Source organism: Gymnoscopelus microlampas (genome assembly GCF_963454915.1).
Source record: "Gymnoscopelus microlampas genome assembly, chromosome: 18".
Taxonomy (NCBI): Eukaryota; Metazoa; Chordata; class Actinopteri; order Myctophiformes; family Myctophidae; genus Gymnoscopelus; species Gymnoscopelus microlampas.
The window spans coordinates 10770165-10797849 of record NC_139955.1 but is presented as its reverse complement, the minus strand read 5'-3'; the positions used below and the strand labels follow the sequence as shown (position 1 = coordinate 10797849).

The 27685-nt window shown below is 40.7% G+C and overlaps 3 protein-coding genes across 8 annotated transcripts in view; 2 read left to right on the top strand and 1 right to left on the bottom strand.

Moving 5' to 3' along the window:
- Positions 1-2535, top strand: part of matr3l1.1 (matrin 3-like 1.1) — a 14412-nt gene extending 11877 nt beyond the window's left edge. For all 5 annotated transcript variants that reach the window (XM_084041355.1, XM_084041357.1, XM_084041354.1 and 2 more), the window contains exons 18-21: positions 1-294; positions 621-714; positions 1162-1283; positions 1514-2535. The exon at positions 1-294 is cut by the window's left edge and continues 304 nt beyond it. In XM_084041355.1, the coding sequence (XP_083897481.1) occupies positions 1-294; positions 621-714; positions 1162-1283; positions 1514-1546 (543 nt within the window). In that variant the 3' untranslated portion in view covers positions 1547-2535. The remainder of the gene's footprint in view (positions 295-620; positions 715-1161; positions 1284-1513) is intronic.
- Positions 2536-4026: 1491 nt separating this feature from the next.
- Positions 4027-23162, bottom strand: matr3l1.2 (matrin 3-like 1.2). 2 transcript variants are annotated; one of them, XM_084085575.1, is made up of 22 exons: positions 22853-23162; positions 21048-21887; positions 20580-20641; positions 19829-19879; positions 17641-17744; positions 17115-17158; positions 15832-15945; positions 14204-14335; positions 13667-13861; positions 12213-12337; positions 11412-11658; positions 11030-11329; positions 10311-10416; positions 9570-9586; positions 8456-8578; positions 8217-8345; positions 6847-6975; positions 5774-5904; positions 5383-5680; positions 4592-4865; positions 4386-4501; positions 4027-4211 (listed from the first exon to the last, which is right to left on the bottom strand). In XM_084085575.1, the coding sequence occupies exons 2-22, from the start codon at positions 21699-21701 to the stop codon at positions 4170-4172; spliced, it is 3393 nt and encodes a 1130-aa protein (XP_083941701.1). In that variant the 5' UTR covers positions 21702-21887; positions 22853-23162; the 3' UTR covers positions 4027-4169. The 2 variants fall into 2 exon arrangements, with proteins under 2 accessions (XP_083941701.1, XP_083941702.1); XM_084085576.1 differs by having other exon boundaries at positions 5383-5674.
- Positions 23163-25407: 2245 nt separating this feature from the next.
- On the top strand, positions 25408-27655 carry mmgt1 (membrane magnesium transporter 1). Its single transcript, XM_084041946.1, has 4 exons — positions 25408-25520; positions 26364-26416; positions 26510-26613; positions 26955-27655. Exons 1-4 carry the CDS (start codon positions 25442-25444, stop codon positions 27106-27108), a joined length of 390 nt encoding a protein of 129 aa, XP_083898072.1. The 5' UTR covers positions 25408-25441; the 3' UTR covers positions 27109-27655.
- The last annotated feature ends 30 nt before the right edge of the window (positions 27656-27685 follow it).

The following is a 27685-nucleotide window of genomic DNA, read 5'->3' as shown; positions in this document are numbered from 1 at the left end:
AACAGAGAGGAGATAAAAGAGACAGGACAGGAGGGGAACAGAGAGGAGATGGTAGAGGAGGAGAACAGAATAGAGACAGGAGAGGAAGGGAAAACAAAGGAGACAGGAGAGGAAGAGAAAACAAAGGAGACAGGAGAGGAGGAGAAAACAAAGGAGACAGGAGAGGAGGACAAAACAATGGAGACAGGAGAGGAGGAGAAAAGAGAGGAGATATTAAAGGAGACAGGAGAGAGTATGCAGGAAGAGAAGCCTGCTACCTCAGAGGAAGTGGCATCGTCTGAACCAGGAAGTGAGGTACTGTAATGACAGTGCTTATGTCATTATTATTATTGTGTCAGTTAACTTTTCAGCAGATCCCGTGAGGGAGCCCTTCATAGCCATGCATAAAGTGTGCTGCTCATTTCATGTTCTGATCTGCTGTGACCCAAGTCGTAGCATGATTCATGAAAAGTCAGTGAATTTTACATTTGATCAAGAGTGGGAACCCTTTATTAAACAATTTTTAGAAATGTATTTAATTAAACTGCATAGATTAATTCGGCTGAAAAACATGATCAACAGATTAGCAGCCCTAGATTCTATATGGGCCGGTTGTGGTTTAATCTGTGTGTTCTTTTTAGTGTCCCAGGGCCAGCAATAAGGAAAACCCAGAGGTCATAGCAGAGGTCAAAGATCAGGCTCCTGCTGAACCCGTCCAACCAACTAAGCCTGTTGGTGAGAAACACAACATTATATTGAGTAGACAGTCCAATCATGTTCCACTGAGGCCCGAGAGTATTCAGGTTTTCATTCCAACCAAGTAAATACTACACCACCACTACTGTAGATAAGATACTGCAGCAGATTTCCAAACCGACGGGAAGAATAACCCAGTGAAACTACTACTTCTAGATGTATTATCTCTATTAGTACTTATAGTAGTAGTTCTAGTACGGTATGTACTGTAGTAGCAGCGGTAGTAGTAGATATGTAGAAGAATTGACCTTTGTTGATCCCACAGGGGAAATACAGTTTTGATTCAGTAGTACTAGTGGGTGGTTGTCATTGCATTCACCTGCATAGTCTTAACCACCATGGAACATGGCTGTACATAATACTGACTGACAAAGTTGTGTAGACCATTTACCTGTCTGCTGACCGGTTTGTCTGTCCGTCTTACAGGTACAGAGTTTGTTCGGCCTGTTGTTGGTTATTTCTGTAACTTGTGTCAAGTGATCTATGCTGACGAGGAAGAAGCTAAAAGCAAACACTGCAGCACTCTGCAACATTACAACAAATACCAGGTCAGTTCACCCAGTTGCCTGTAACATCCATATAAAATGCATATCTCGCGAACAATTCATCCAATCACAACGGGTTACACCAATTGCAAAGTGAGCCTGTGAATGGTCAAAGACAATGCATGTTCCTGTATGTGATCGTTTAGAAACTTAACACATTAGCAATGACAGCCTGTCAGCCATTAATCCCAACTAATCAGACTTCTGTTGTCTTATGTCCGATTTTAACCCAGGAGCACACAGGTCGTGACCCCTGGACCAGCTGAGTGTTGTCCATGTGAGGAGAGACATGGACAGAAGGACAAAATGGACATTTCATTTAGACTGTCTTGAGGACTAATTCTGCCTTCAATAATAATCAGGGCTGGTTATTACTTAATCACATGAACCCTGGCGTCCCTATACTGGGCATTTCATAATAAGCGGAAAATAGCGGATCTACTAGCTCACAGCACATCGTGAGCTTGTAGACCGGCTATTTTCGTTTCTAAGTGATTTGATGTAAGGGGTGGGGGGGGGGGGAAGGAGGCCAAGTACAGACCCTTGGGGGACCCCGGTCAACTAAGTATTTTTAAGTGGTTAACTGAATGCAAAAGTGTGTTGGAAAGTTAAAGTTAGGGGCTCAAGAAGAATATTTGGACAGTATTGTGGGGATGGCTATTGGTGCTTTCACAAAATATTTATGCAATATTTTTGAAAAAGCATCAGTAATGCCTATTTAATTAAGTGGGTGAAGGTAAATACTGGAACAAGTCGGTTACATCACGTTAATATAATGAAGCGTTTAAAACTAGTAAAAGAAAAGAGTAAATATCTGTATATTGCCCAGTTCTAATAAAGGTTTTGTTTTTTTGAGCTGGAATATATATTCTCAGTCAGTATGTCACACCACAGAATGTATTATGTAAACCACACAGCTAAGATAAGTATTTTCTATACTCACTTTAATCTGAACCTTGGGGGCATGTCTGCTGAAGACACTGAAACCATGCCCATTCACTGGACAACATATGCCTGTGCCCCCCTCATTACTACTACATAGTTCTGTTTTTTTTTTTACATGTATGTGTTAATTGAGTTTCCTTTGTCATGTAAATAAAGTGATTTAGGCCAGCAGTAACCATCTCACTCGTTTATCAGTGATGCATAAACAGATCATTCACATTTCACTTACTGAAAACACTAATTTCATTTGACTTCACTTTATATACTTTCTGAGTTGTATAAATCTGAATTAAAGATTTTTTTAAACATCTGTTTGTTAAACTTTGTAGTTTCATGAAACCAGGGGCATTTGATTTATTTTTCACCAGAGCAAAACTAATACATGACATATATGCTGGAGAAGTTTGATATGAAGTATTTCAGAGACTGGTTAGTCCATACCGTATGTCTATATCGGGGGGAAACCTTGTGTCCAACACAAAAAATAGCATGTTCCAATGCAGTTATTTAGTCAGGAGCTTACTTTTCATTAGTGAAATATTTATAAAAGCACTTTACCAAAAATAGCGTATGCAACACATGAGCTTGTACGACGAAGTAGGGCATTAATTTATGAAAAAACATGAGGTTGGAGATAAACTTTCCGACTGAAGGTTACCAAACCATTGTCATTTGTGAAATTTCTCACAATTATTAAAAACGTAGCTTGTATATCTATTTTAGAAATTGTTTGAATAGGACTTAAGGCCCGTTCATAGTCCCTAGATGGGTCTGAAACGTCCGTCACGGGGTGAGGGATTCCGTCCGTTCTTTACGGACACATGCATGGTTATTTAGGAGAGAGATTGCACGTACCCAACGTTGCCATGTCTGCTTATTATAAGCGACTTTGGGCTTATTCTTCTGTATAGTTGCTTGTAAACAAACAAGCAATTTTTTATTGGTGGTTGTGGTTTTATTTGGGCTTGTTTCTAAAGTGTAGTTGCTTATTTGGGCCAATTATTATTTAAACCAGTGATTCTCAAATATATATTGTAGATCTGCTATTTTCATATGCAGTGGTGTAAAGAGGTAATTGTACTTTACTTGAGTATTTCCAATTTCCAATACTTTTACTTTTACTCTACATCTCAGAGGCAAATATTGTACTTTTACTCCACTACAATTATTTGAAAACTTTAGTTACTAGTTACTTTTCAGATATAAATGATGATATTATGAAACATACATTAACCACTTTAGCCCTATTTTATACATAGGCCGATCTACAAGCTCACAACGCGTCGCATTGTGAGCTTGTAGATCGGCTATTTTCAAACATTTTTGTACTTTTACTTTTGGTACTTTAAGTACATTCTGATACCAATACTTTTGTACTTTTACTCAAGTACATTTTTTAATTCCAAACTTTTACTTAAACAGAGTACTTCTGCATTGGAGTAGTGATACTTTTACTTAAGTAAAACATTTGAGTACTTTTTCCACCACTGTTCATGTGTGGCCTAGTCGATTCTTTTGGGCTTGTTTTCATAGACATGGTTACTTATTTCTCTCACAAAATCTGGCAACAGGTTACAACGCTATGAAACTAGCATTGTAGCCCAGTGGTACTACGGGCAAAACGTAGTAAACGTCCGTCGGGCTGACGGTGAATGTCGACTGAACGGACGGAAAAACTGGAGCCGCAATTGACGGAGGGGGAGACAAAAACGACAACGTAAGGAGCGCCAGCGCTCGTTACGTATCCTTACGTCCGACTATGAATGATACTTTAGATGGTTACAGCAAAACACGTCAGAAATGTATTCCATGATCTTTATTTAAAAAACAAAGCAAGTCAATAATGAGACAAATGGTGACATGCAGTCTACTGTCTATTCTTCAAAACAAAAGATAAAAATGAACTAAACTAAAATCAAAACAAGAATTTAGTGTTTATGAATACTACTCCGTCTTCTTCCCTTTCTTGTTCTTCTCAAGGTGTTTCTGAAAAACAAAGCCAATGAAACTAATTAAAGCAGACTATTTAACCCACCTACAGTTGAACAAAAGTTTGCCATTGGACTAATTCTACATCAACTAGGAAAATATGTGCATCTCAGGATCGACGTAAAAACGGCGTGGCTTGTGACATCAGTCATTTGTGACGTCACTCTTTACCTTCAGTTTGTCATAATGAGTCTGGCTGCTGCAGTGAATCTTCTTGGCCGTTTCCTCATTGGAGTAAAATAGGAAGCACAATCTGCAGTAATAGCCCATCTTCACGAACTCCATACCTAAAAACAGATAAACAGAGTTTATCAACTATACATACACATACAGTTTAATTAATGTGTCAGTAGATTGAGGTGATTCTGTAGACTCACCAACAGGATTGTTTTCATCATAGGGGGCAAGGGGCAACGAGGCTGGAGCTGGTTTGGTATGTACTGGTGTGGCAGCATCATTCTGTACTGGTGTGGTAGCATCCTTCTGTTCTGGTGTGGTGGCATCAGCCGGTACTGGTGTGGTGGCATCAGCCAGTACTGGTGTGGTGGCATCAGCCTGTTCTGCTGTGGGTGTCTGGTTCTCTCCAGAATCCATACTGTGGTTCTGTTGACTCAGGCTGGTACAGACCTCTTCCTCCTCCTGTTTCACCACCTGCAACAAACAAACATACATACATCCACCCACCAATCAGTTCAGTAAAACCAATGTTCTGCTTGGGGAGAAGGTGCCCAGTATGCCCAGTCTTCTACAGGTGGCCAGTACGTTCAGTCTAGTACAGAAGATAATTGCCCAGTGCAACCAGTCTTCTACTGGTGGACACTGAGCAGCTCCCCTAGGGCACCTGAGTGTTCATACACCCCTCTAATGCAAATATCATTTATTCATATACAAGACAGATTTCACTCAAACTCTACCTGAACCGTTGGTTCAGCCTTTCTTAGCAATTATTCAGTTATAAGTCGGCTATTAGTTCTTAATAACGGTTTTGAAATATGTTCTGTTAATTGCCCAGCCCTGAGTGGTAGTGTTAGCAGTAGAATTAGTCCTAATAGTAGTACTAGTAAGAGTACTGGTATTATTAGAACCATTAGTGGTAGTAGTACTACTAGGAGAAGTACTGAAGTGATTCTTAATAGTAGCATTCATACAGTCGTGTTTTTTAACTTACATCAGAGCTCAGTAGTTCCGATTCGCTGTTGATGACAATCGAGTCAGGCTCAGCCTTGATCTCTTTTTGCTCTTCCTCAATGCTCTCCTCTTCTTTCACCTCCTCCTCCTCCTCTCCTTTCATCTCCACCTCTAATTTCAGCTCCTCTTCCTCTCCTTTAGCCGCTTCGTCTTTTTTCTCTTTAGATGGTGTCTTCTCCTCCCTGGGTTTCTTTGCTGGGGGTTCCTCGGCGTGTGTCGAGGACCTGGAACTGCTGTCTCTCTTTTTCGTTTTCAAGTCTTCAGTAGGCCGCCTGTGGCTTAGGGAGAAACAATGTACCGTCACTGTTGTCCAATTCAACAGCATTTAATTCCCATTCCCATTTCCCAATCCACAGGTCATAGTAACTCACCCATGTTTCAGTTGTTTGTACTTCCTGCTGACGTAGACCGTCAGCCGTTTTCCATGGAGTTTTGGTGGATTGACTTTACACTTGTCTGCCATCTTCTCTGCAATTTCTGGATTTTCCATCTCTACAAAACACTAAACAAACATAATATAGTACATGATAATCTTAACAAATTAATAAAAAAATGCATGTCAATACATTAAAGGAACATGTCTCAATGAGATTACCTGTATGAATAAAAAGGAAACACTTTGCCAATGCTCAAAGATAATTCAAAGTTATCCTTTCATTGTTTATTTGTCGAAAAGTATTTCCAACCAGCACTTTGTGATAAGTCTGCCATACCAGCCCCGACAAAAAAGTCATTTTGTATTTTAAAACAAAATGCCAGACGCCAGAGGATTAATCTGTTGGTGGACGAAGCTCAAGCCAAATTGTGCGAGGGAAAGATTGAAAGAGGAAGATCAATTTGGATCGATTTGTCCAGAATGGCATCTAATATTTTGTCAACGCTCTGCACATGTCATCTTTAGCAAGCAAAGGGCTACATTTAACAAGAATTATATTTTTTGTGATTTTCAACAGAAAAAGCATTAGTTTGTCATGTTGAAAATCAACTGAAGGAGAGCTGCAATGAGAAAGAGTGGTGGGGCTGCTCCATGTAGGTATGTCTGTGTGTTAAATACAGATATCATCACATTTATCTATCAGAGCTGCAATGAGAAAGAGTGGTGGGGCTGCTCCATGTAGGTATGTCTGTGTGTTAAATACAGATATCATCACAATTATTGCTGTTGGGCAGAAAACCAACAGCAATAATCAAAATCAAAACCATTACTTTTCAGGAAATGGAATCTTTATCACATAACCCCAAAAAATAACGAAATAAGTAGATTATTAACGGTTCTATTTCTTTCATGAGAGAAAGTACTGCTTGAATCAATAGTAGCAAATGAGTATTGAAACAAATATTAAGATACAATAATATGTATATAGTAGTATTCTAGTTGTAGCAGAATACTAGTTGTAATACTAGAGCTAGCGGTAGTATGAGTACCGGTAATTCAAAGACATACTTCTCTCTTGATGCGGTTGAGAAAATACTTCTTGACTTTTCCAAAAGGTTCAGCGATCTTCAGAATGGTCTCGTCTGTGTATTTTATGTCTGGAATCTGACCCAGGTACACCACCCGACTGGCACCGCACTGTAGAACAACCACATGCAACAGAACACATTTCTCAGTATAAAACCGGTTTCAACAATAAGACAACAATGAACTCATTGACTGCCATTGACGAGTGCACTCGTCAAAATTGGCCCGAGGCTCAGCCTGCCATTGACGAATTGACGAGTGTGTGGTGTTTTCAATGGTTTACGCTAGAGGGCGCTGTTTGCCAACCTATGAGTGATCCTATGACTTCTGGAGAACAGTAGACCCGGAAATAATATCACAACAAAGCCAGCCCATCCGATGTAATGTTAAAGGATTTCGAAAAATAAAAATGTGTCTGCTTTCTGTTGCTTCTTGGCGAAAACAACACACATTCAACTGCCCTCAACAATGTTATAGATTATCTCGGTGGCACAATTTATTTTCTCAGATTGTACGAGACTCTGCTACGTCTTTTAAAGCGATCGGGGGGTGGATCTTTGTGAAGAAAAATATTCTATGATTTTTCAAAGGTTAGTGAAAACCCTCGGAATCACTGGTAAGGGCAGCCATAGATGATGTTTAACTCTGGCAGTCAATGAGTTAAAAAAGATAGAACCCATTCCCCATTAGATGTCCTTTTATTGGACAATAGGACAGCAGAGAGAGAGCGGGACAGGAAGGACAGCTGATAGCGACAGTAGGAAGTCGTCAGGTCAGATGGGAGAGGGCAGTGTGTAAGTGTATGGCTATGGCGTTGTCTGTGGTGTTGATTTTGTAGGTAGGAAAATTGCTGGGGGTCAAGGAATGGCAACCTGCTATTGACATACTTCTTGGAGCCTTTGCTCCATTATGAGTGTTATGGGTCACTACCAGACATTTAAACCAGTTACCTTGCTTTTTCCGGCACTGGAATTATTGTAGCTCATTTGAAACAGGAGGGTCCTCTCTACTCTCTCTACTCTGAGAGACTTTCGCACTGATCGTAGTGCAAGGATTAAAGTCAGCAATAGTGTGTAAGCCGCTCCAAAGACTTCTGCTGCTTTAGCACTTACAGTAGCTGTGACTACCTTTTCCAAATATGTGCATTTGGCTGTTTTCACCACTAAGTGGATAAAAGGCCCTCTTTCTCTACTCCTCAGTCCCCGATATAAAAGCGGTGACCGGCGACTCCTTCCCTAAGTGCTTCTCGCACATTGCTGTTTATCCATGGACTGTTGGAAAGCTGAGAGAGAGAGACAGACTATAGGATGTGGTTAGGCCAGGTGGGATTTAAACGGATCAAAAGCACTTACCTGTATAGTTGGATAGGTCTGAGAATGACTGATCTTCACATGTTTACCACACACTGTAGCTTTAACGTTGCTGTTGTAGAATTTAACCATGGCCTTAGCCTCCTCCTCCGTAATAAACTGAATGTAAGCCTGGAGTAAACACAGTAAAACAACACCAATTGTAATGTGATTGTAATTGTAATGTTGTGAAATCTGATCCTTGCTATTGGTTGATTGTAATAATAGTTTAAGATTTGTACCTCAGGTCGCAGGTCTAGAACCAGATGTTTGACCACCTTGCCAAAGGGTTTGGCCAGCCCCAGTATTTCATCCAGAAAACCGTAACCTTTCCTGAAGCCTCCAACATTCACTACACGCATCCCCTGCAACAAGACATCACACCATAAACCACACACAAACACCATGACAACAATGCAAACACCATGACAACAAATATTAAAACAAGACACAAATGTGGTGTAAAGTATACTTCTTAGTGTTAAATAGCTCCATATTCTCATAGTAATCAATGCTAAAGAGTGTTTGTTCAGTGAGAGCACTGCCACCCAGGTATGGAACGGTCTAACCCCATCCCTCAAAAAATGCAGTTTGCTGGGCTCACTTACAACAGCCCTAAAAACTCACTTTTCTGGAGTCCAAAAGAAGAGGTAGTACCAGTTTCCTGTTAGACGACCCCCCCCCCCATTTTGTGTGTGTGTGTGTGTGTGTGTGTGTGTGTGTGTGTGTGTGTGTGTGTGTGTGTGTGTGTGTGTGTGTGTGTGTGTGTGTGTGTGTATATATACATATTTTTTTATGCTATTCTTTTGTACATAGTGTTATTTTCTCTGTATTTTTGTGTTGATATTTGAACTGTTTGGTTGCTACTATATATATATATGTCATGAAATGAATACCAAGGACCTCAATGGAAACAAGACTGCACGGACTTTTTTGGACGGACCTTTTAGAAAAAGTATTATGAATGTAATTGTGATGTTTACATTTTTTTTGCCTAATAAAAATGTAATCAATCAAAAAGAGGGGTCTCCCAGCTTTAAGAATTGAGCTATAAAACTGAGGCTGATAAATGGGTTCTCTCTCCTGATTGGATGAAATTGTTAATCCTCGACCTGAAAATGTGTTTTCTGTTAACTAAAGTGCTTGACAGACCGGGAGACCCCTGTTACTGAACAAACACTCTATAGCAATTATCACCATCAGAATATAGAGCACTAACTTTTTAAAGCGGCATGATAAGACATCATGAACACACCGACCCCACAGGCAACATCACAACAACAAACACACATTTAGAAACTGTGGCAACACAGCCTCTAAAAACTCGTTCGAGATCGTGTTCAAACAGGTACATACCCCCTTTCTTGTATTGTCTGCAGAGAGGAAGACACATACACACACTGTGTTAATAGCATGTAAAAGTTGGCTTTTAAGATGTTAATGTTGTGTTATATGAAGTGCTAATACAAATCCACTGTAACTGTAGCTCTACTCTTACAGACAACCTACATGTATACTTTGTATTCTATACCAGGGGTCTTCAACAGGAGGTCCGGGACCCCTAGGGGGTCCTCAGAGATAATGCAGGGGGGCCGCCAAGTCTTTGTGATATCTTTTTTTTACATAAACCACTTGAACCCTAGTATCCCTATTCTGAGGAGAATTTCAGCCAAAAATAGCCGATCTAAAAGCTCACAACGCCTCGCGCTGCAGGGCGTTGTGAGCTTGTAGATCGGCTATTTTTGGCAAGGGGGTATAGGTGTATAGGGAAAAAAGAGAAGACCAATTAAAAAACAAAAAGTTCAATCTGAAACAATTATATACAATATAGAGGGGGGCCCTGCTTCTGCTTGACTACAGGAAAGGTTCTAAGTCCACGGTGCTACATTCCCCTCAGATACTAGAGTCTACTCTAGTCTATTCTAGCCGCTAAGTTCATTGACTGTACCAGGTGTCCTATTCTATTCTTAAAGTTACACAATCTAGTGGATTCTAAACTAGTAAAACTACTCTATTCTATTATCTGGTCAAGCTGTTAATGTTGCAAGGTGGAATGGGACAGAACAGATCAGAGAAGAATAGAGTCCAGTAGATTACCAATGTCATCATCTGACATGCTTTTGTTTGCATCTTCATCATCGTCCATCAACTCATCCAGTGTCACAAAGTCATCCATGTTGTCTGGAAAGTCCTCCATTGTGGCCTGTTACACAAATTAGAATTTCAATAAGTGAGCATAGAAGTATAAAGATATACACTCTTTCCTCTCCTTTTATTTTAGTTATCTTTATTTATTCAACTTTGTTGACCTGGGTCACGCTTCTTTCTTTCCCATTCTGAATTCCCATAGACGTGTTTAATATTGCATCATACTGGATATGAAGTATCAATTGGCGGCAAGAAAACACTTACGTTACCGCCGCCAAATTAATAGAATGTTCACCAGAATATGAGTAACTGACCATCATAAACAATACCGAGCCACTTCCCTGACTTCACTATCATACTTTATGCTCATTGTATCATAATACTCTCGTTTAAAGAAACAGAGGGAATAAGGGAAGGGGGCACGATCTGTTCTGGGAGAGTACGAGGGCAAGAGTGTTGTTTTTTAGTTTAGTTTTTTTCTGTGTCTGTGTAAATGTTTTTTGTTAGTGTTATATATTTAATTTGTATATATTTTAGGAATATATACCTAATTATTTGTTATTGTCTTTTCATGTTTTAAATATAAAAAAAGAACTCCAATAAAAACAAAAGAACATCACAGGCAATACATTTAGAACGTCCTAATAAAAAGACACACAAGGCAGTACCATGTCTTCAGGCATTTCTCCCTCGTTCATCTCAGAATCTTCTGGGTTGGCAGCCGCCTTGTCTCCGCCGTCCATGTTCTCGCCCTTTTCTGACGGAACAACCTCTGGCTCCGCCTCCTTCTCCTGTGCCTCAGCTCCATCCGCCTCCCCGTTTGTTGCTGTGGTGACAGGGTCACCATCAGGCTGTTGCTGGGCTTCTTCGGGGTCTTGGAGTTCCACGTGTGGTTCCGTCTTCTCGTCTTCACACTCCTGCTTTTCCTCTTCTCCTTGCTCCTCCTCTCCCTCCACCACACCAGAAACCTGATGCATGATAAAACTATAGTCAATAAAAAATCCAATTATACATAAACACAGTATACTGTATATATACACACTGTTTCACCTCCTCATCTCCAGACTTGGTCTCCTCTTTCTTCTTCTCCTCCTTATCGGCAGATGATTTGGTCTCCTCTCTCTTCTTCACATCCCTCTCTACAGATGACTTGGTCTCCTCTCTCTTCTTTTGCTCCTGTCTCTTGGAGCTAGACTTGGAGGAGGACTTGGAGGAGGACCTGTTGTTCCCAGGGGACGTGTAGGAGGAGGTAAAAGTGTTCTTCCTCCCTCGGTTGTCTCTGACTTTTTTGTCCGTACTTCAACAGAGAAACAAAAAGTTGTGAGCTGCACAAGCAGATTATAATACATTATAACTATGTTTATAACACAACATAGACATGGGATGCCTAGCAATTGTTACCACAATAACGTTTTAGTGCAGACTTCAGTGGTAGGGTATTATCTTAAAAATGTCAGTGTGAAATTGCAGACGGTTGATTCCCTTTACCATTTTGATTATTACACTTGCATTGTCCATTTTCAGACTTTTGCTACATAACTCCTCGGCACACGTGCCACAAACCTCTCCTCGGTGATAGTCAATCGGTGCTTAATCAATTGCAATAGAGAGCTGTGTTGCACATTCTATGATTCCACGATCCTTACAAGTTATACCTCGTGGTAAAGGTGACTAATCAACAATAACGTTATCCCCTGGGACAAATAATCGACCGAAGTTAAGTTTATATACTTTTAAATTTAGTTTTCCTTCTTTTTTTATGGGTTGGATTGTACCCTTTTGTGGGGTCGGCAGTTTGACAGCCCTGTGCTAGGATATTACTAGGTAGTATAAATGTTATGGTGGTCTTACTTTAGAGTTTTGTACTTGGTACAGATATTGAGTCTGATTGGTCGGCCTTTAATGGTGAGAGGGTTTTGAGTGTAGTATTTCACCATCATCTCTGCATCTTCAGGAGAACTTAACTGAACAAATGCCTGCAGGAACGCACGCACACACACACACACACACACACACACACACACACACACACACACACACACACACACACACACACACACACACACACACACACACACACACACACACACACACACACACACACACACACACGAAAGGAATCTTTAGGACATCCATCATTTCTTCTAGTTCTTAATTAAATAATTAAAGCTTTGGCGCAGTGTGTTTATTTGACCAGCAGATGGCATATGTCACTGGCAACTGAGTTCTCTGAGACAGAAGGAGACATTAACAGTTGAAAAACAGTTGTATACTGGTTGAGCCGAATCTGGCAGAAAATATGGTCTTAATAGTTACTATTTAATTCGTACATTATAATTTACCTCATGTGTTATCAAAAAGTGCCCACCCAAATCAGTTAAATCTAACAAACATATTCCAGTTCATACAATAATAATTTGGTCTGCACTCCTTTGCAGCATTTGTCACTGTTTTTGCGCATGGAATGTGAAATCTGCATTTAACTCATACAGTGCCACTGGACGTCTAAAATGTCCGTGCTAATATAAGCCCCGAGTGCCACTGGACGTCTAAAACGTCCAATAAAAAAAAATAGGGTTGTCCGATATTGGCTTTTTTACCGATAACCGATATACCGATATTGTCCAACTCTTAATTACCGATACCGATATCAACCGATACCGATATATGCGGGGATTATTGTGATTAGGGTAAGCTCAAATTTCATATCACACACACCATATACAGTAAGAACTCCTGTAACTTATTTATAAAGCAAAAAAAAAAAAAAAAAAAAAAAAAAAATTTTTTTTTTTTTCAAAAACCGATACCGATATTTTCCCGATATCAATTTTTATGCTAATATCGGCCGATAATATCGGGAGGCCGATAATATCGGACATCCCTAAAAAAAAATGTTCAGAACCCAAGATATGATGATTTGAAGATTTGCTGCTCCATTCACTCTTTGTTTAACTTCTTACTGAAAAAGGCTGTATCTTGGCTCCTAAGCACTTTTTTTTTTACAATGAATTTTGAATTCATTGAATGGCATTTGAATTTTGGCTGTGGCACCAAAATTCCATAAATAAGCTGGGCACTGAATGAGTTAAGCCATCCATAGTCTCAGGAGCAGTGGGCAGCACCCTAGGGAGCAGTTAGGGATCAAGTGTCTTGCTCAGGGACACAGACCGGGGCCAGGATGCGAACCAGCGACCTTCTGTTTCCCAGGCAACCTTTCTACCAACTCAACTACGGCCAATGAGTGACATTATAGTTTCCAGCAGCGGCTAGCACAATACTATGTTCAAAAGAGAAACTTTTACCTCATCTGTTAGAAACAGATGTTTCTCCACTGTCCCGAAACCTCCCGCGATGGTCAACAGCTCCATCTTTTTCTCCTCCTCTCTGGGCAGGTTGGAGAAAAACACCACCTGACTGCCACTGCCAACACCTTTAATATCTCTGAGTGAGTGCTCACCACCACCACCACCACCACCACCACCAGACCGATCATCTTTCTGTTGGGAGAAGGGAAAAAAGCTTTGAAGTTAGATTGTTCAGTTTGAAATACAATTACAAAAGGCACCTAGAGCTTTGATGCAAAATTCTGCATCACTGCAGCCTATAGAGTGCTTTAAAATTACATCTCTCTGTAAACTTGCAGCGTTGCATGAAGGCCCTACTGTAATCTTGCCCCTGCTGACTAGTGAAACTAGTCAGTACACAATGTTAAACTTAATGTTGTTAAACAGAAATAGCAAAAATAGCTGATGCGTTGTGAGCTTGTGATTCACTACAACATTTCCACAAAACAGGGATGCCAGGGTTAACAGGATTAACATGCTAATCAACATCATTACCTCAATCACCACCAGGTCCTTAGACAGGTAGAAATGTACTGGTTTGCCGTACACCGAAGCTGGGTGTTGCTGTTGCTGGTAGTACTGGACCATATCGAATGCCTGCTGGTGGGTTTCCATCTCCAGAAAAGCCTAGGCGAAACACCAGAAACATCATTATCATCATCAGCTCTAGCAGTAAAAGGGGCAATGGCCTTGTTTAAAGTAGACCATTCTCACCAACAAATCCTGTATTGAGAGCATTTAAAGTATTTCATCACTTCACCTGAACAAAATAAGTGTGAACATCAGCGGGGAAAGCATTGGGGAACCTATGTCAATCATCCACTCAGCAGAGTTCTCTCCTCCCAACTGGGAAGAGATTCTGTGTCCCGCTGATTAAAAAGAAAAAAAGATCTGTTTTCTATATCTCCGCTTCTCTCTCCCTCTCCCGTTCAGTCCTCCTGTGAGTGTTTAGGCTTAAAGTTGTAAGTATACTTGGTAACAACTATAACTTTTGGAACACTGCAGAGTAAAAAGAAAATGTTGAGCCTCCTTCCAGCGCGGTGTGCACAGGCCGCCAGGTAAAACTTTGTCTTTCATCTTTCTTGTTCTCCAATGTACCTGTCCGAGTATTGGTCAAAATCATATGGTTTGTTATATTGACTGCGGCCAGGGCTTTATTCATTAATTTGGGTCATTGTCAATGCTTTGCCTGTCCAACCACATGGAGTTGTCGAGACTGCAAAGTTCTATTCAAATTCTAATACAACTGTGACTCCAGAAGAACACTTTAGGTTGTTGAAATAGTTCAAGTCTGCAAAGATATCCTCGCATGATCAATGTATAATGTATCATTATACAGAACAAAATGTTCTCAAATTCCTCTATTTTCGCTATGAATACAGGTGTGACTTGATAATTTGACTTGCCCATTGGTGCCGTGGGCACAAAATAATAAAATAACTGGTTTAGATGGATCGCTGTTAAGCGAATGAGTGTGTAGTTGACACTCAGGATTAGCTGACCTTTGTGGCATGCATGGCTTCCATGCTCCTCTGCTTTTAAAACAAAGATGGAAAACGTGTGTGACAAGTGTGACATAACAGATACATAACCTTCTGAACAACAGTAAAATACACAACCTGTGCGACCAATCAGTTATCATGGACAAAGTGCGTCGGTTTCCCTCATATCGACAGATAGTGCTGCTGACCAATTCATGTTCTGCCATTCTTCTTTATTTGTATAATAAAAAATACTATGTTGGTTCACGTTGTTCAGAGTATCTCATTGCAGAAATGCACTATTAATAGACAGTGCCCTCTTTAAAATGATTATTCCGACTTGACTGATTTGCATGTTTTACTACCAACAAATATGACTCCAAATTATCTTAAGATGTAAACACCAATTGTTTACATCTCCCTCGCCCATTACTGAATTGAGCACATGTATGTACTATTGGAATTTCTTTTTTAAAACACTGGCAGAATCATTATAGTAGAATGAAAACTGTTCACACTACTGTGTTGTAACGCATCACCAACCCCCGGATCAATGGAAAAACATATATACATTTTTAACTACTTCCACAAATTTCACATGAATGTTTAACTTCTAGTTTCTATGGATTCACAGTGTTGTACCTTGTTCTTGAGAACCAGATTTTCTCGGAGCGTTCCAAAGGGTTCTGCCAAGGCGAACAAGCTCTTGTTGCTCAGCGGTTTCCTGTCATATTTTGCAACCACAACCCTGCTTCTCTGAGGAACAAATAGATATTATATATTAACCACATCTGGTTTAACCCAGACGTACGTGAGAGAGTGTACAGTTAAGTGCAGTACAGAGTACAGTGAAGCAGAGGTTCCCAACCACCGGTCCGCGGACCAGTGGCGTATGTCTGTGCTACTTCAGTGTTGCATAACAGTGATGTCACTGTCGAATCCTTGGCATCTTTATCCTAGCCTTTCAACGTGCGTTGATCAGCGGCATCACTACAAGCTGTAAATGTGCTCGCGCTAATGAAACACTTAACAGGATTATTATTTAATGTCAACATTGAAGTACAACTATCAGAAGATGTAACCCAGGTAAATAAAGTTTATTTTCGACCTGTCCAATAAAAGTCATTTCTGCCATAAGCTTTTTTAATCATCCTATCTTTTTAGGTCAATGATATATCATTATGTAGTGATATAATAATATATAAATAGCAGCCAGTCATTGACTGCCAGAAAACTTCTGTGTTTTGGTACGATTGGGTTTCACACCTGACTACCGCGCAACAACATCCCCCGCCAGAGCATGCGAAAGGAGTGGAGTGGGGATTGGAGCGGGACGATTTTTAACGTAGCGGGGGAGTGGGTTCATAAAAAGGTAGGAGCGAACTCGGAGCGAGGACCGCCTGCCGGCCCAAGCCGCTCTGGTCAGGGTCAGTCAAAGGATACGATTTGAAACGCAAGTGACATATTTTGGCTGAACGAACCACACTCGCTTTGCAAGTCCCCCCCTCTCGAATCTGGCGATTAATCATTAACCCACAGGATCTACCGTAATCATGTCCGTCTTATTAAAAAAGACAATGCCTACATAAAAAGGAAACTTAGATGGCGTCTTTTGCAACATAGTAGGTCTAGCTGTCCATTGTGGCTCTTTACATTGATGGGGATGCATTTGTGGCATTTTTTTATTATTTTTCTGCTGCTGAGCGGACGGCTCTGAGCGGAGCGAGAGGTGGTCCGCAAACATTTTATGAACTGTCAGCCAGTCCGTGATAACAGAAAGGTTGGGAACCCCTGCAGTAAAAGTACAGTAGAGAGTCAGTATAGTCCAATACATTAGAAACAGTAGAGATGACAGTTCAGTAGAGAGAAACATAGAGAACAGTAGAGTAAAAGTATCAAGAACTACTAAATCATTAAAGAATTACCTTGGCTTGTCCAGGGAGAGATCTGTTGTTTCCAGCGTTTCCACCTAACACAAGACATTCACATTAACTGGTTTCTTACGATTAGGCTGTTTGTTGCAAACCTCATGTACATACCTGCTGTTTGTGGACCTACTGATATGTTGCCACTCTTTTGCTATTTATGCCATGTGTATATGCTATCACTTTATTTTATTCTTTGATGCGTTTCTTTATCTTAGCTCTCCCTCTCTCTGCCCCCCTCCCTCTTTTTTCCTTAAAGTAATGAAATGAAGCTTGCACAAAAACAAAATTTACACCTGTAACTCTGATGCGACAATAAAACCGAATACTGATTCCTTGTTTTGTAAATGCTGGCATGTATATTCAACTGAAATCTTACTGGGCAGATATTAGCTGTGGTAACACCTAAGAGTTTTGACTGACAGGAATTTTAATCAATATTCAACATACTTCTTTGGTGATGATGTGCAACTAAAAAATACATGACCTTTGGGACACATTCTTGGCCCTAACCCAAGTCCCTTACCCCAGCCAGAGTTCATGGGTCCCGATTGCTGGCCTCCCCCCATGGGGGCTTGCCCGAGCAGTCCAGCGGACAGGTTTGGGGTATTCGCCATACGGAGATTCCCACTGAGACAGAAGAAGACATCAACAATCAGTGTGTCAGCAATACAGCAGACATATTTATTATTTAACTCATTCAGAGTGCCAAAGACGATTCACACGTCCAAACCGTGTTTTCAGTGTTTACGCTAGATGGCGCTGTTCCCCAACCTATGAGTGATCCTATGACTTCTGGAGAAGAGTAGATCCCGAAATAATGTGATCACAACAAACCCTGCCCCGTCCGATCTAATGTTTAAGGATTTCAAAAAATAAAAATGTCTCTTTTTTTTCGTTTTTGGCGTGAACAAGCTATATTCAACAGCCAATAACTAAAGAACGGAGGGTCGCGGTGACACGCTTTTTCACCCTGATAGAAGCTGAGACACTCCTCCGTCTTTTGCGACACTCTGTGTCGATCGTCCTAGAACAAAATATTCTGTGGCTCTTGAAAGGTTAGTAAGAATTCTCAAAAACGCTGGCTGACTTAATTAATGAATTAATTCTGGCACTCAATGAGTAAAAAAAAAAGACCAGGTAGGAACTAATGCTTCCTGTTACTGGTTGTACATTTCCTGTTGAGTGTATGTAATATTTAATATGCGTGTTATTAGTGTGTGCATATACGCACACGCACAGTCACCTCCCGAATTACTAGTATTCTTGATTTAAATGCAGATAGAATCCACCAAAACATATTTTTGAAATTATAATATGCATCTCCAAATAACATAACGATCACAATCATCGTCACCCCAGTTAGTAGCCCATAACAGCAATAATCTACAATCATTATTGTAATTAATTTGTAATCTAAACAGACAAATCAACTGGCTCTATCATGGTGATTGATGACAAAGTGCTTTAACATTGTCACATGTCACCATAATACTAACTTCAATAATGAAAATGAAATTAAATATGCACTGTCAGAACTGAACTTAGTTTGATCTTATTAAGGTTCATCTCAGGTGGTGAAGATGAAAGTGAAAACTAAGTTTTTAGAAACATATTTTTTTATTTCACAAATATCGTCTTTTCAGCTGGACTGCTGGAGAGAATGTGGAGATACTATGGTCGATCATGCACATGTCTTTTGGTCTTGTCCTGCAATTCAACCTTTCTGAAAGGAGGTAGCAACACTTATCTAAAAGAATCTGGGTTTCAGTATCAATACTACACTTGAATCTTTGTATCTTGGACAAACCCCGGATGGACTGAGTCAGGATGACTCTTATTTACTTAAGATCCTACTTGCAGCAAGCAAAAAAGCCATAACAAATAACTGGTTGTAGAAAGATTGCCCTACTATGGGGCTATTTGTCAGTATTGTGAGACAATTGCATCTCCTAGAGCAGATGACCTATTCTTTGAGGCTCCAAAAGGAGTTGGGTGAAAAAAGATGGGGGAAATGGCTGGACTATTTAGATAGCGGGCCAGATCTCTGATGATGGCTGGTTGCACCCTCCCTATTGTATTTGGTCTTAAATCCTGTCAACATGTTTCTGCTTCTATTACTGGTACCGAATGTCCCATGATCTCTTTTTATTCATTTGTTTTTGTTTTCTATTTGTTTGTATGATTATCTGTATGTTTTATTTTTACTGCAAATTTTCTTGTTGATTTTTGTACTATTTGATTGTATGTCATGTGTAACACAATTTTGAAACCTGAAAATAAAGAGTTATAGTGTGTGTGTGTGTGTGTGTGTGTGTGTGTGTGTGTGTGTGTGTGTGTGTGTGTGTGTGTGTGTGTGTGTATGTATTTATATATATATATATATATATATATATATATATATATATATATATATATATATATATATATATATATATATATATATATATATATATATATATATATATATATATATATATATATATATATATATATATATATATATATATATCGTCTTTTGCTTAAATCCACCAACTTACAACAAATGTCACTATTTTCCACGGTTTTAAAATGTTACATGCCAAATGGATTTAACTGGGCTTTTCCCATCCAGAAAAGGAAAGATTGAACGTTGGACTGTCGTCAAAAATGAAAAAAATAAAATCACAAACTGCAATCAAGTGCAGTCTTAATCATTATTTAATTATGTTCACCTTCTGGTTGGTGCCATGCCTGGGTCCATGCCTGGGTCCCAGTCAGGATACCTAAAGAGAACAGCACAAATTAAAAGTAATTTCCATTGTCATTACACATAGAATGCATTTAAATTATATGCTTTTGCAGCACATGCTTAATTAAAATTAGTATGACTTTTACTTGGGCTCTGATTTATACTTAATTTATACTCAAGAACTGATATTTTAAGCTAACAATGCATCGTAATGCGATACATTGTTAGTTTAACCACTAAATATTTCAAAATATCCGATCTACAAGCTTGCTATGCGATGCATGATGAGCTCGTAGTAAGGGGTGGGCGATATGGGAAAAACAAAAACACGATTCTTTCCAGGCAGAATCACGATTCATTTTCATGTTGGTTTTTAAGATATTATTATTTTATTACGAGTATTAATAATAATAATAGTTATATAATATACATGAATGCTAATAATATATTATGATGATGATGATTATTATCATATACAATGCCAGTGGTACTCAAAGTGGCGTGCAGGGACCCTCAGGGTGGACCCTTAAAGGTGTAACTCAGAGTATATACGGAACCAAAAATGATGCTCTACTCACATTTTGTTTGTTTTGCATGTAAATGTTGCTAATGACTCAAGACAAACTAATGAGTGCAAGACTATGGTCGATGACAATATGCAGTCCTGCAGTATACATCAGCTGTGTGATTTGGAGACATGCTCCTTGATGTCAGTGTGGGGGTGAATGACTTACATTTGAAGCAGTTGTCTGCGGTTCTCAGCATGGCGTAAACCACTAGTGTGTTGATTCCACTCCTGGAGGACACAAACAGAAGCTTACTGAACAGCTTAACTTAAAGGACTGAACCTTTGGATATCAACTAAATATGATCATTTACTTCATTTCAAGTATTGTCTCTACATGAGCACGAAATTCAAGACATTTGGCTGGCCGGTCCTTCTGAAACTATAAAGACTCCATAACGAATAGTATTTGTTCTGTAAGTCTTTAAGAAATGTAAGACATACAGAATAGAAAAAGACATAAAATAAGCCAATTATATATGGATCCAGTCAATAGAAAACATAACAGCGAGCATGTCTGTCGTGGAGATGGAACATGAATGAGATCCAGTGTAAGGACTGGAGCCAATGAACCAACATTTTATGAGTTAAATCCCACAGAAAGAGGAAAAGGGGATGAAGTTGGAGTTGTACTCACCATGGTGGAATGCACATCAAAGTCACAAAGAGAGCAGACATGAGGGAACATGGGGGGCGTGACTCCCAAGAAGTCCTGCACTTTTCCTTGGGATGGCAAGCCAATCCTCCGCTGCATAAAGACGGACTCGGACGACGTCGTCATCCCCATGCCGCCATAAGAATCACGGGAAAGCTCAGAGTATGCAGGCCTCTCCCTGGGGTTGTAGTCCAAGTCGTAGCGGTGGGCAGCGGATGACGAGACACTCGACATCGAACCGTAACCAAAATCGGCCGCAGAGGATTGTGGTGGAGCACGTTGTGGAGCCATGCCCATGGAGGGACCGCCTGCCATCCCCCCGCCCCCCTTCCGGCTCTTCAGCTGCATCAAGATGTCAGGCAGTGTCTCCACGCTGATGTCCTCCTCTGGGATCTGAGCCAGTGCATCCAGGTCAGCAGGAGAAAGACCCAAGCTGGCAAACAGCTTCATGGTGTTGCCAATGTGGCTGCCACCGCCGCTACGCCGGGGCAGCTGGGAGCCACGGTCTGGGTTTTCACCCCCTCTCATTGCTCGGTTTGGGGGAGCTGAGCTGAAGTTCAAGGTCTCAGCAGCGGCCAGTAGGCCCCGCCCCACGGCGAAGCCCTTCTGGCCGTCTCCTTGGTTCCTCTGGGACATGATGGCAGATGGACTCGCTCTCTGGACTCAAAAACACTGACGACTCAAGTTCCAGAATAATTTGTTTTAGTTTTTTTACTTAAGGATTGAGTCTGGGAAGATGTTTTTTCTCAACAGTCACGTTAAATTTGAAAAGTGGGAAAACAGAGTATCTCCTCTTGTTCTTCAGGGAATGCCTGATCTCAGCTGAAACACAACCAGGGAGGGAATCTTGAGATAGCCTCCATCTCTCCACCAAGACCACAGAAGCAACAAAGCAGCAGCACTGTGATCCACAGGCCAAATTTACAACAAATGAGGGAGAAAAATAACCACAATGCAAAATAGATATGCTTAATCTAAGCACTGAAAAGAAGGGTAGAAAGGAGGAGGTAACAGAGAGAGGCGTGTGCAATTAAGATTCAGAACTGACCTCAGACACAGAGGGCGAAGAATAGAGATACATAATGAGTTATAAGACACTGATATGACAAGGAAGCTGGCGGGTCTTAAATGGGACCATCATCTCCTTTAGCAAGGAACAATATTTGAAATCAGAAGTCTCATATGTGGCTAAAACATGGATAATCATTACATGTGTGTGGGGGAAAAAAGGTTGTAGGCAGACAGACGCCTTGATAAAGACGTGAAGAAAGCAAACATGTCCATTCAGGTCAGAAAGGCCTGGCCAAAAACAAGATGAACAGCGTGTTTGGTGAAAAATAACATCGCTGATCAACGGGATTCTGGTGTTTCTAAGATATATTGTTGTAAAACTATATATGTAGTATATATGTAAATCAATTTAAAAATAAAAATGAATGGTAGGAAGAGGCCTACATGGTAAACAAGAGGCTAATGGCGGCTAAGCAGTGTTTATATATGCAACCTAAAAGTCTTAAGGTTTTGCGAAAATCGCCAACTAAACTCAACATTACTCAAGAATTAGTATGAAAAATAAATGTTGGTGTTAGTGGAATAATACAATTATGAAGATATAGGCCCGAAAGGATTAAACTACTACGCTTCTTATGCTATCATGCCATCATCACAGCCCGATGCAAGGAAGGTTATTCTTCTGCCGTTTAGAATTATAATAATAAAATAATAAACTCCTCAAGAGCACTAGAATGATTTGTATTATAGCTGGTATGGCCTCAGCTTACACTTACCTTTAGTTTACGTTGGGTTGCTAACAAGTAGCTTAGCTTAGCATGCGTTGCTACGTTAGTGCACCTTACTGCACACAAACCGTGGTAGACTGGTCTGGTAGTAGTTTCCTCCGTGGTGGAAAGCCTGGTCAAGATTTAAATAGGCTTTGCACTTTTATATTTCTTTGCAGGGGGAGCCTTTCACTCGACCCAAAACAAAAAAAAATATTTTCAACTCGCTTTCAGGCCTGAACCGAACCGAACTAAGTAAACGAACGGATTCAGGTCTGGGTTCTTGTGCCGAAAATCAAGCGTTCTCTGTCGAAAAGTGTTCCCCTCCTGCTGCGCATACCGGAACAGCAACAACAACAATGGTTTCGCAGTGTTGCCATGACCGCTTATTATGAGCGACGTTGGGCTTGTTTTTCTGTGAAGTAGCTTGTAAATATTGGTGGTTACGTTTTTTTTTTGCCTTGTTTCTAAACCAGTGGTTCTCACACATTTTCATGTCAAGGACCCCCAAATTAATATGTATTTGTCATTTGTATTTGAAAATATTTTATGCCAGGGACTGGAGTGGGATTAATGTTTCAGAAATATTCAATTTTTGTTGTTGTTGAAAATAGCAGATCTACAACTGTTTTCGTCATGTTTTTGTCACCACAGCGTCATTCCAGGGAAACCCTGGCCTCACAGTCATTGTAGCTTACTCTCCAACCGAAGATGCAAGCATGGACAGTAAAGAACAGTTCTACCACAAGCTCAAGCATGCAATTGAAAGGGGAAGGAGGAGCTATATCAAGTGTATGCAACACTGGAACAACAGGAGCTGACCCAAAAGATCAGGGACATTGAAGAGGCACATGTTAACCAGAAGTATGGCATGAGCTGGGAGCTCATAAATTACATTTCTGGCAGAAGCTCTTCTCAGACTTCCAAGATCTGGGGAGAAAACGCAGAGAAACGAGTTGAAACATGGTTCAAAACACTCCTAGGAAAAATCCTACTTCAACAGAGGAAGAGGATGATCCGATAGCTCCTGTCTTCCATGACCTTCCCATACCAGATGGACCATTCACCATGGATGAGTACCAGAGGGCCACGCTACTATCAAGTGCAACAAGAGCTGCGGGGAGGATGGAGTGACACCAGAGATTCTGACGTATGTGCCCATAGTGTTAGATTTTATCAACCAAGCACACACGTCTGGCGAGCAGCCGGAGCTAAGGCGCACAATGATCATCGTTCCAGTACCAAAGTCAGGCGACCTCACCAAGACGGACAACTATCGGGGCATCAGCCTGAGCTCAAAAGTCGCCAAGGCAGCTAACAGGATTATCCTCAACCATCTTAGACCCATCTTAGACCCTCTACTGAGAAACTCACAGAACGGCTTCCACCCGGAACAAACAACAAACGGGCAGGTACTGGCACTGAGGATGATACTGGAAGTAAGGGAGCGGAACCTGTCAGCGGTGATCACCTTCATTGACTTCCAAAAGGCTTTTGACACCATCGACCAGGGGAAACTCATGAACATTCTCCAGGCCTACAGAGTTCTTGAGAAGATGGTTCAGATGATAGGTGAAGATGAAAGAATTTGAGACAGGGTGACACTCTGGCCCCCTTCCTGTTCATTGTAGCGATGGACCATGCACTGAGACTCGCAATCAATGACAGAGAGGAGGGGTTCACTAAGGTCCCGAGGAAGTCAAGGCGAGTACACCCCATCATGATTACTGACCTTGACTACGCAAATGACATTGCCCTAATCTTGGATACAGCAGAGAAAGGAAGGGAACTACTACTGGCAGTAGAAATGGAGTGCAGGAAGATCGGCCTCAAGCTCAATGCCAAGAAAACAAAGGTACCGACAGTTAACACAGACGACAAGCCAGTCGAGGACTTCAAATATCTCTGGGCTTGGACTGCTTCAACGAAACAGGACCTGAAGGTCCGGAGGGCACTTGCCTGGAATGCCTTGCATGGGGTGAGGAGAGTGTGGAAATCAGACATGGGAGAAGACCTCAAGAGGCGGCTGTTCATAGCTACAGTGGAGTCAGTACTGCAGTATGTATGGGGCTGAGACATGGACCCTCACAGCACAACAGGAAAGGGCCCTGGACAAGAATGATACGAATGGCACTAGGTGTCACATGGACGGACCACATCAAAATTGTGGACCTCTACTATGGGGACCTACCACGGGTCACAGACAAAGTCAGAGTGAGAAGGATGAGGCTGGCAGGGCACTACGTCAGGCACCCAGAACAAGAGGCAAGCAAACTGACACTATGGGAGCCAACCCAGAAGCCAGCAAAGGCAAGAAGCGCACCACCTACAGTATATAGATGCATTGCGGCGCAACAGCTTAGCTAACAACACTGTAGAGCTCAAGACCCTGATGTTAGATAGGAGAGTGTCCAGGAGTGCAGCGATCCAGGAGTCCCGAGTTGATGTTGGATGCATCGCATCATCGTTTTCGTAGTCCTGGTTGCTTATATCTCTCGCAAAATCTGGCAACACTGTGGTCTCGCTTTCTGACGTCATTTTGTTGCGACGCAGTGCTCATTCCTCCTCATCCCCCAGTAGAGAGAGAACAGAACAGAGATGTCTTCTTCATTCTGGAAAGGTGTCGTTGGCGTTGGACTCTTTGCTTTGGCCCACGCAGCTTTCTCGGCAGCACAGCGTAAGTGTGAAGGATAGATTATTATGGTTTATTGTTTGTTTTCGTGGCTTTTTGCGCGTGTAGTTTTACGTTAGGATGTTGATGAAACGGCGACACAACCTGCGGCCTTCCTTCCTTCCTTCCCGTCCGACCGTTGCGGCTACATGTAGCTCCGTTTAGCTCCGCTCCGTTAAAAAGGGATTAGATTTAGGGATGCGCCGATGTGACATTTCTGGCCAATACCGATAAGCGATAACCGATGTCAACATTGCTGTTATGGTCGATAACCGATATTTATCGATGTCGAATATCTGTGTAAAACAAGTTAGAATTGTGTCCTTTCTGAAAAAGGCATATGAACACTGAATTTGAAAAAGCAATGCCTCTTTATTCCAAAAGTAGGGATGCACCGTTATTGAAATTTTGGCCCATATTCCAACGTAAACACAGCTAAAATGTAGTATTTTCTTAATTATAAATGTTCCAACTTGTTGACCCTTTTGAAAGCTTCCCCAGAAAACACTGATTGAATCTGGAGCATTGATCATCATCACAACATGCTTTTCCAGCTTCATATTCAAACATAATTAATAATTATTATAAAATATTGGCTAAAAAACGATATTTTGATTTCGGTTTCATACCGATATTGCATTTTAAAGCCAACATCGGCCGATACAGATATGATGACGACCGATTAATTGTCCATCCCTATTAGATTCTCTTATCTTCATGTAACTTATGTGCACAATGTGTCACTGTGGTATCATAGTATCAACCAGTGACAGTTAATACATTGTTACGCTTCATTAATAAATCATATTGTAAAATGAATAACGTTTTTCTTTTCCTTTAACCATCCAGATCGATCATACATGCGACTCACAGAGAAGGAGAATGAAACACTACCGATAGATGTGAGTGATGTTGTTTTTATTATTATTATTATTATGACGATATTAGTTATACACTATATTGTTAATGTTTCATTTTTGTTTTGTATCTTGCAGATTATGTTACAAACGTTATTATCGTTTGTCGTGACCTGTTACGGGATCGTTCACATTGCTGGGGGTTTCAAAGACATGGACGCCTCATCAGAGTTGAAAAACAAGTATGTGTATTTTCCACCAATTTTAGGCATTTAGCAGTCACGCTTGTTGTTTATGCCACTGGTTCTCAATGGCGGATCTGGAGATAAGACTGAGGAAGTAGTTTTTAGTAAATGTGATGATGGTCAGGGTCCAAACCCTTAAGAGTTATTTTATTTTTTACTTTGAGTTCAAATCTGACAATATGAACCAGTCTCTAGTCTACAGGTTAAAATGCATGACAGTGCATGCAGTGTGATCAGCCACAGCCTGGGTCATTTCCTGGTCGTCTCTCTAATGCTGAATCATTTCAAATCGGTTTAACATTTATAAAATACAATTTACCCCTATTTTTCCTTCTCAGAACTTTCGATACACTGAGGAACCATCCATCATTCTACCTGTTCAATCACCGGGGGAGGGTGCTATTCCGCACAGCAGAGCAAGAGGCCTCCACTGTACCCAATCAAGCCCTTCCTAACCCCTTACGGCTTCGCAAGCTGGAGCTTTTGCACTGAGACTGGCCTTCACTGCCCATATGTCATCTTTTGTGCACAGATGAGCTTCCTGGTTAGATGGCGGGGGAAAACGAGAATCCACTTACCCAATTTTAGTTCGTCTTTGTACATAAACTAATGTGCTGTTCAGTCATGCATCTTTCCATAAAAGTGGTCAACCACCCTATTTAACAACTGTGCCAACACTTCAGATTTGTTTGTCTAATTGTAATTGCTTCAGTCTTAAGATTTTGAGACATCTTCCCCTTTTATGTCCCTTTAAGTCTAATTTTGTTTAACGAGGGGCATTAAAGTAAGTTAACTACTTCTGTTGAGAGAATTTCTTGATCGTCTCCTGGAGTCGAGCAGGCTTTATGTACATTCTGTATGCAATAAAGATTTGGGATCAGTTGTGTCACTGGAAGTCAAATCAAGGCAAGATGTGAAACAAGAGTGAGGTCGACACTGAGAATAAAGTAATGGTACAATTTGTTTTTGTTTAGTTTTTCATTTTGTTAAGATTGAATGAAAAGATTGTTTTTAATTTAATAAAAGCTTACTGATTTTACCTGTGTGAGAAAATGTTTTTGTTTTGATG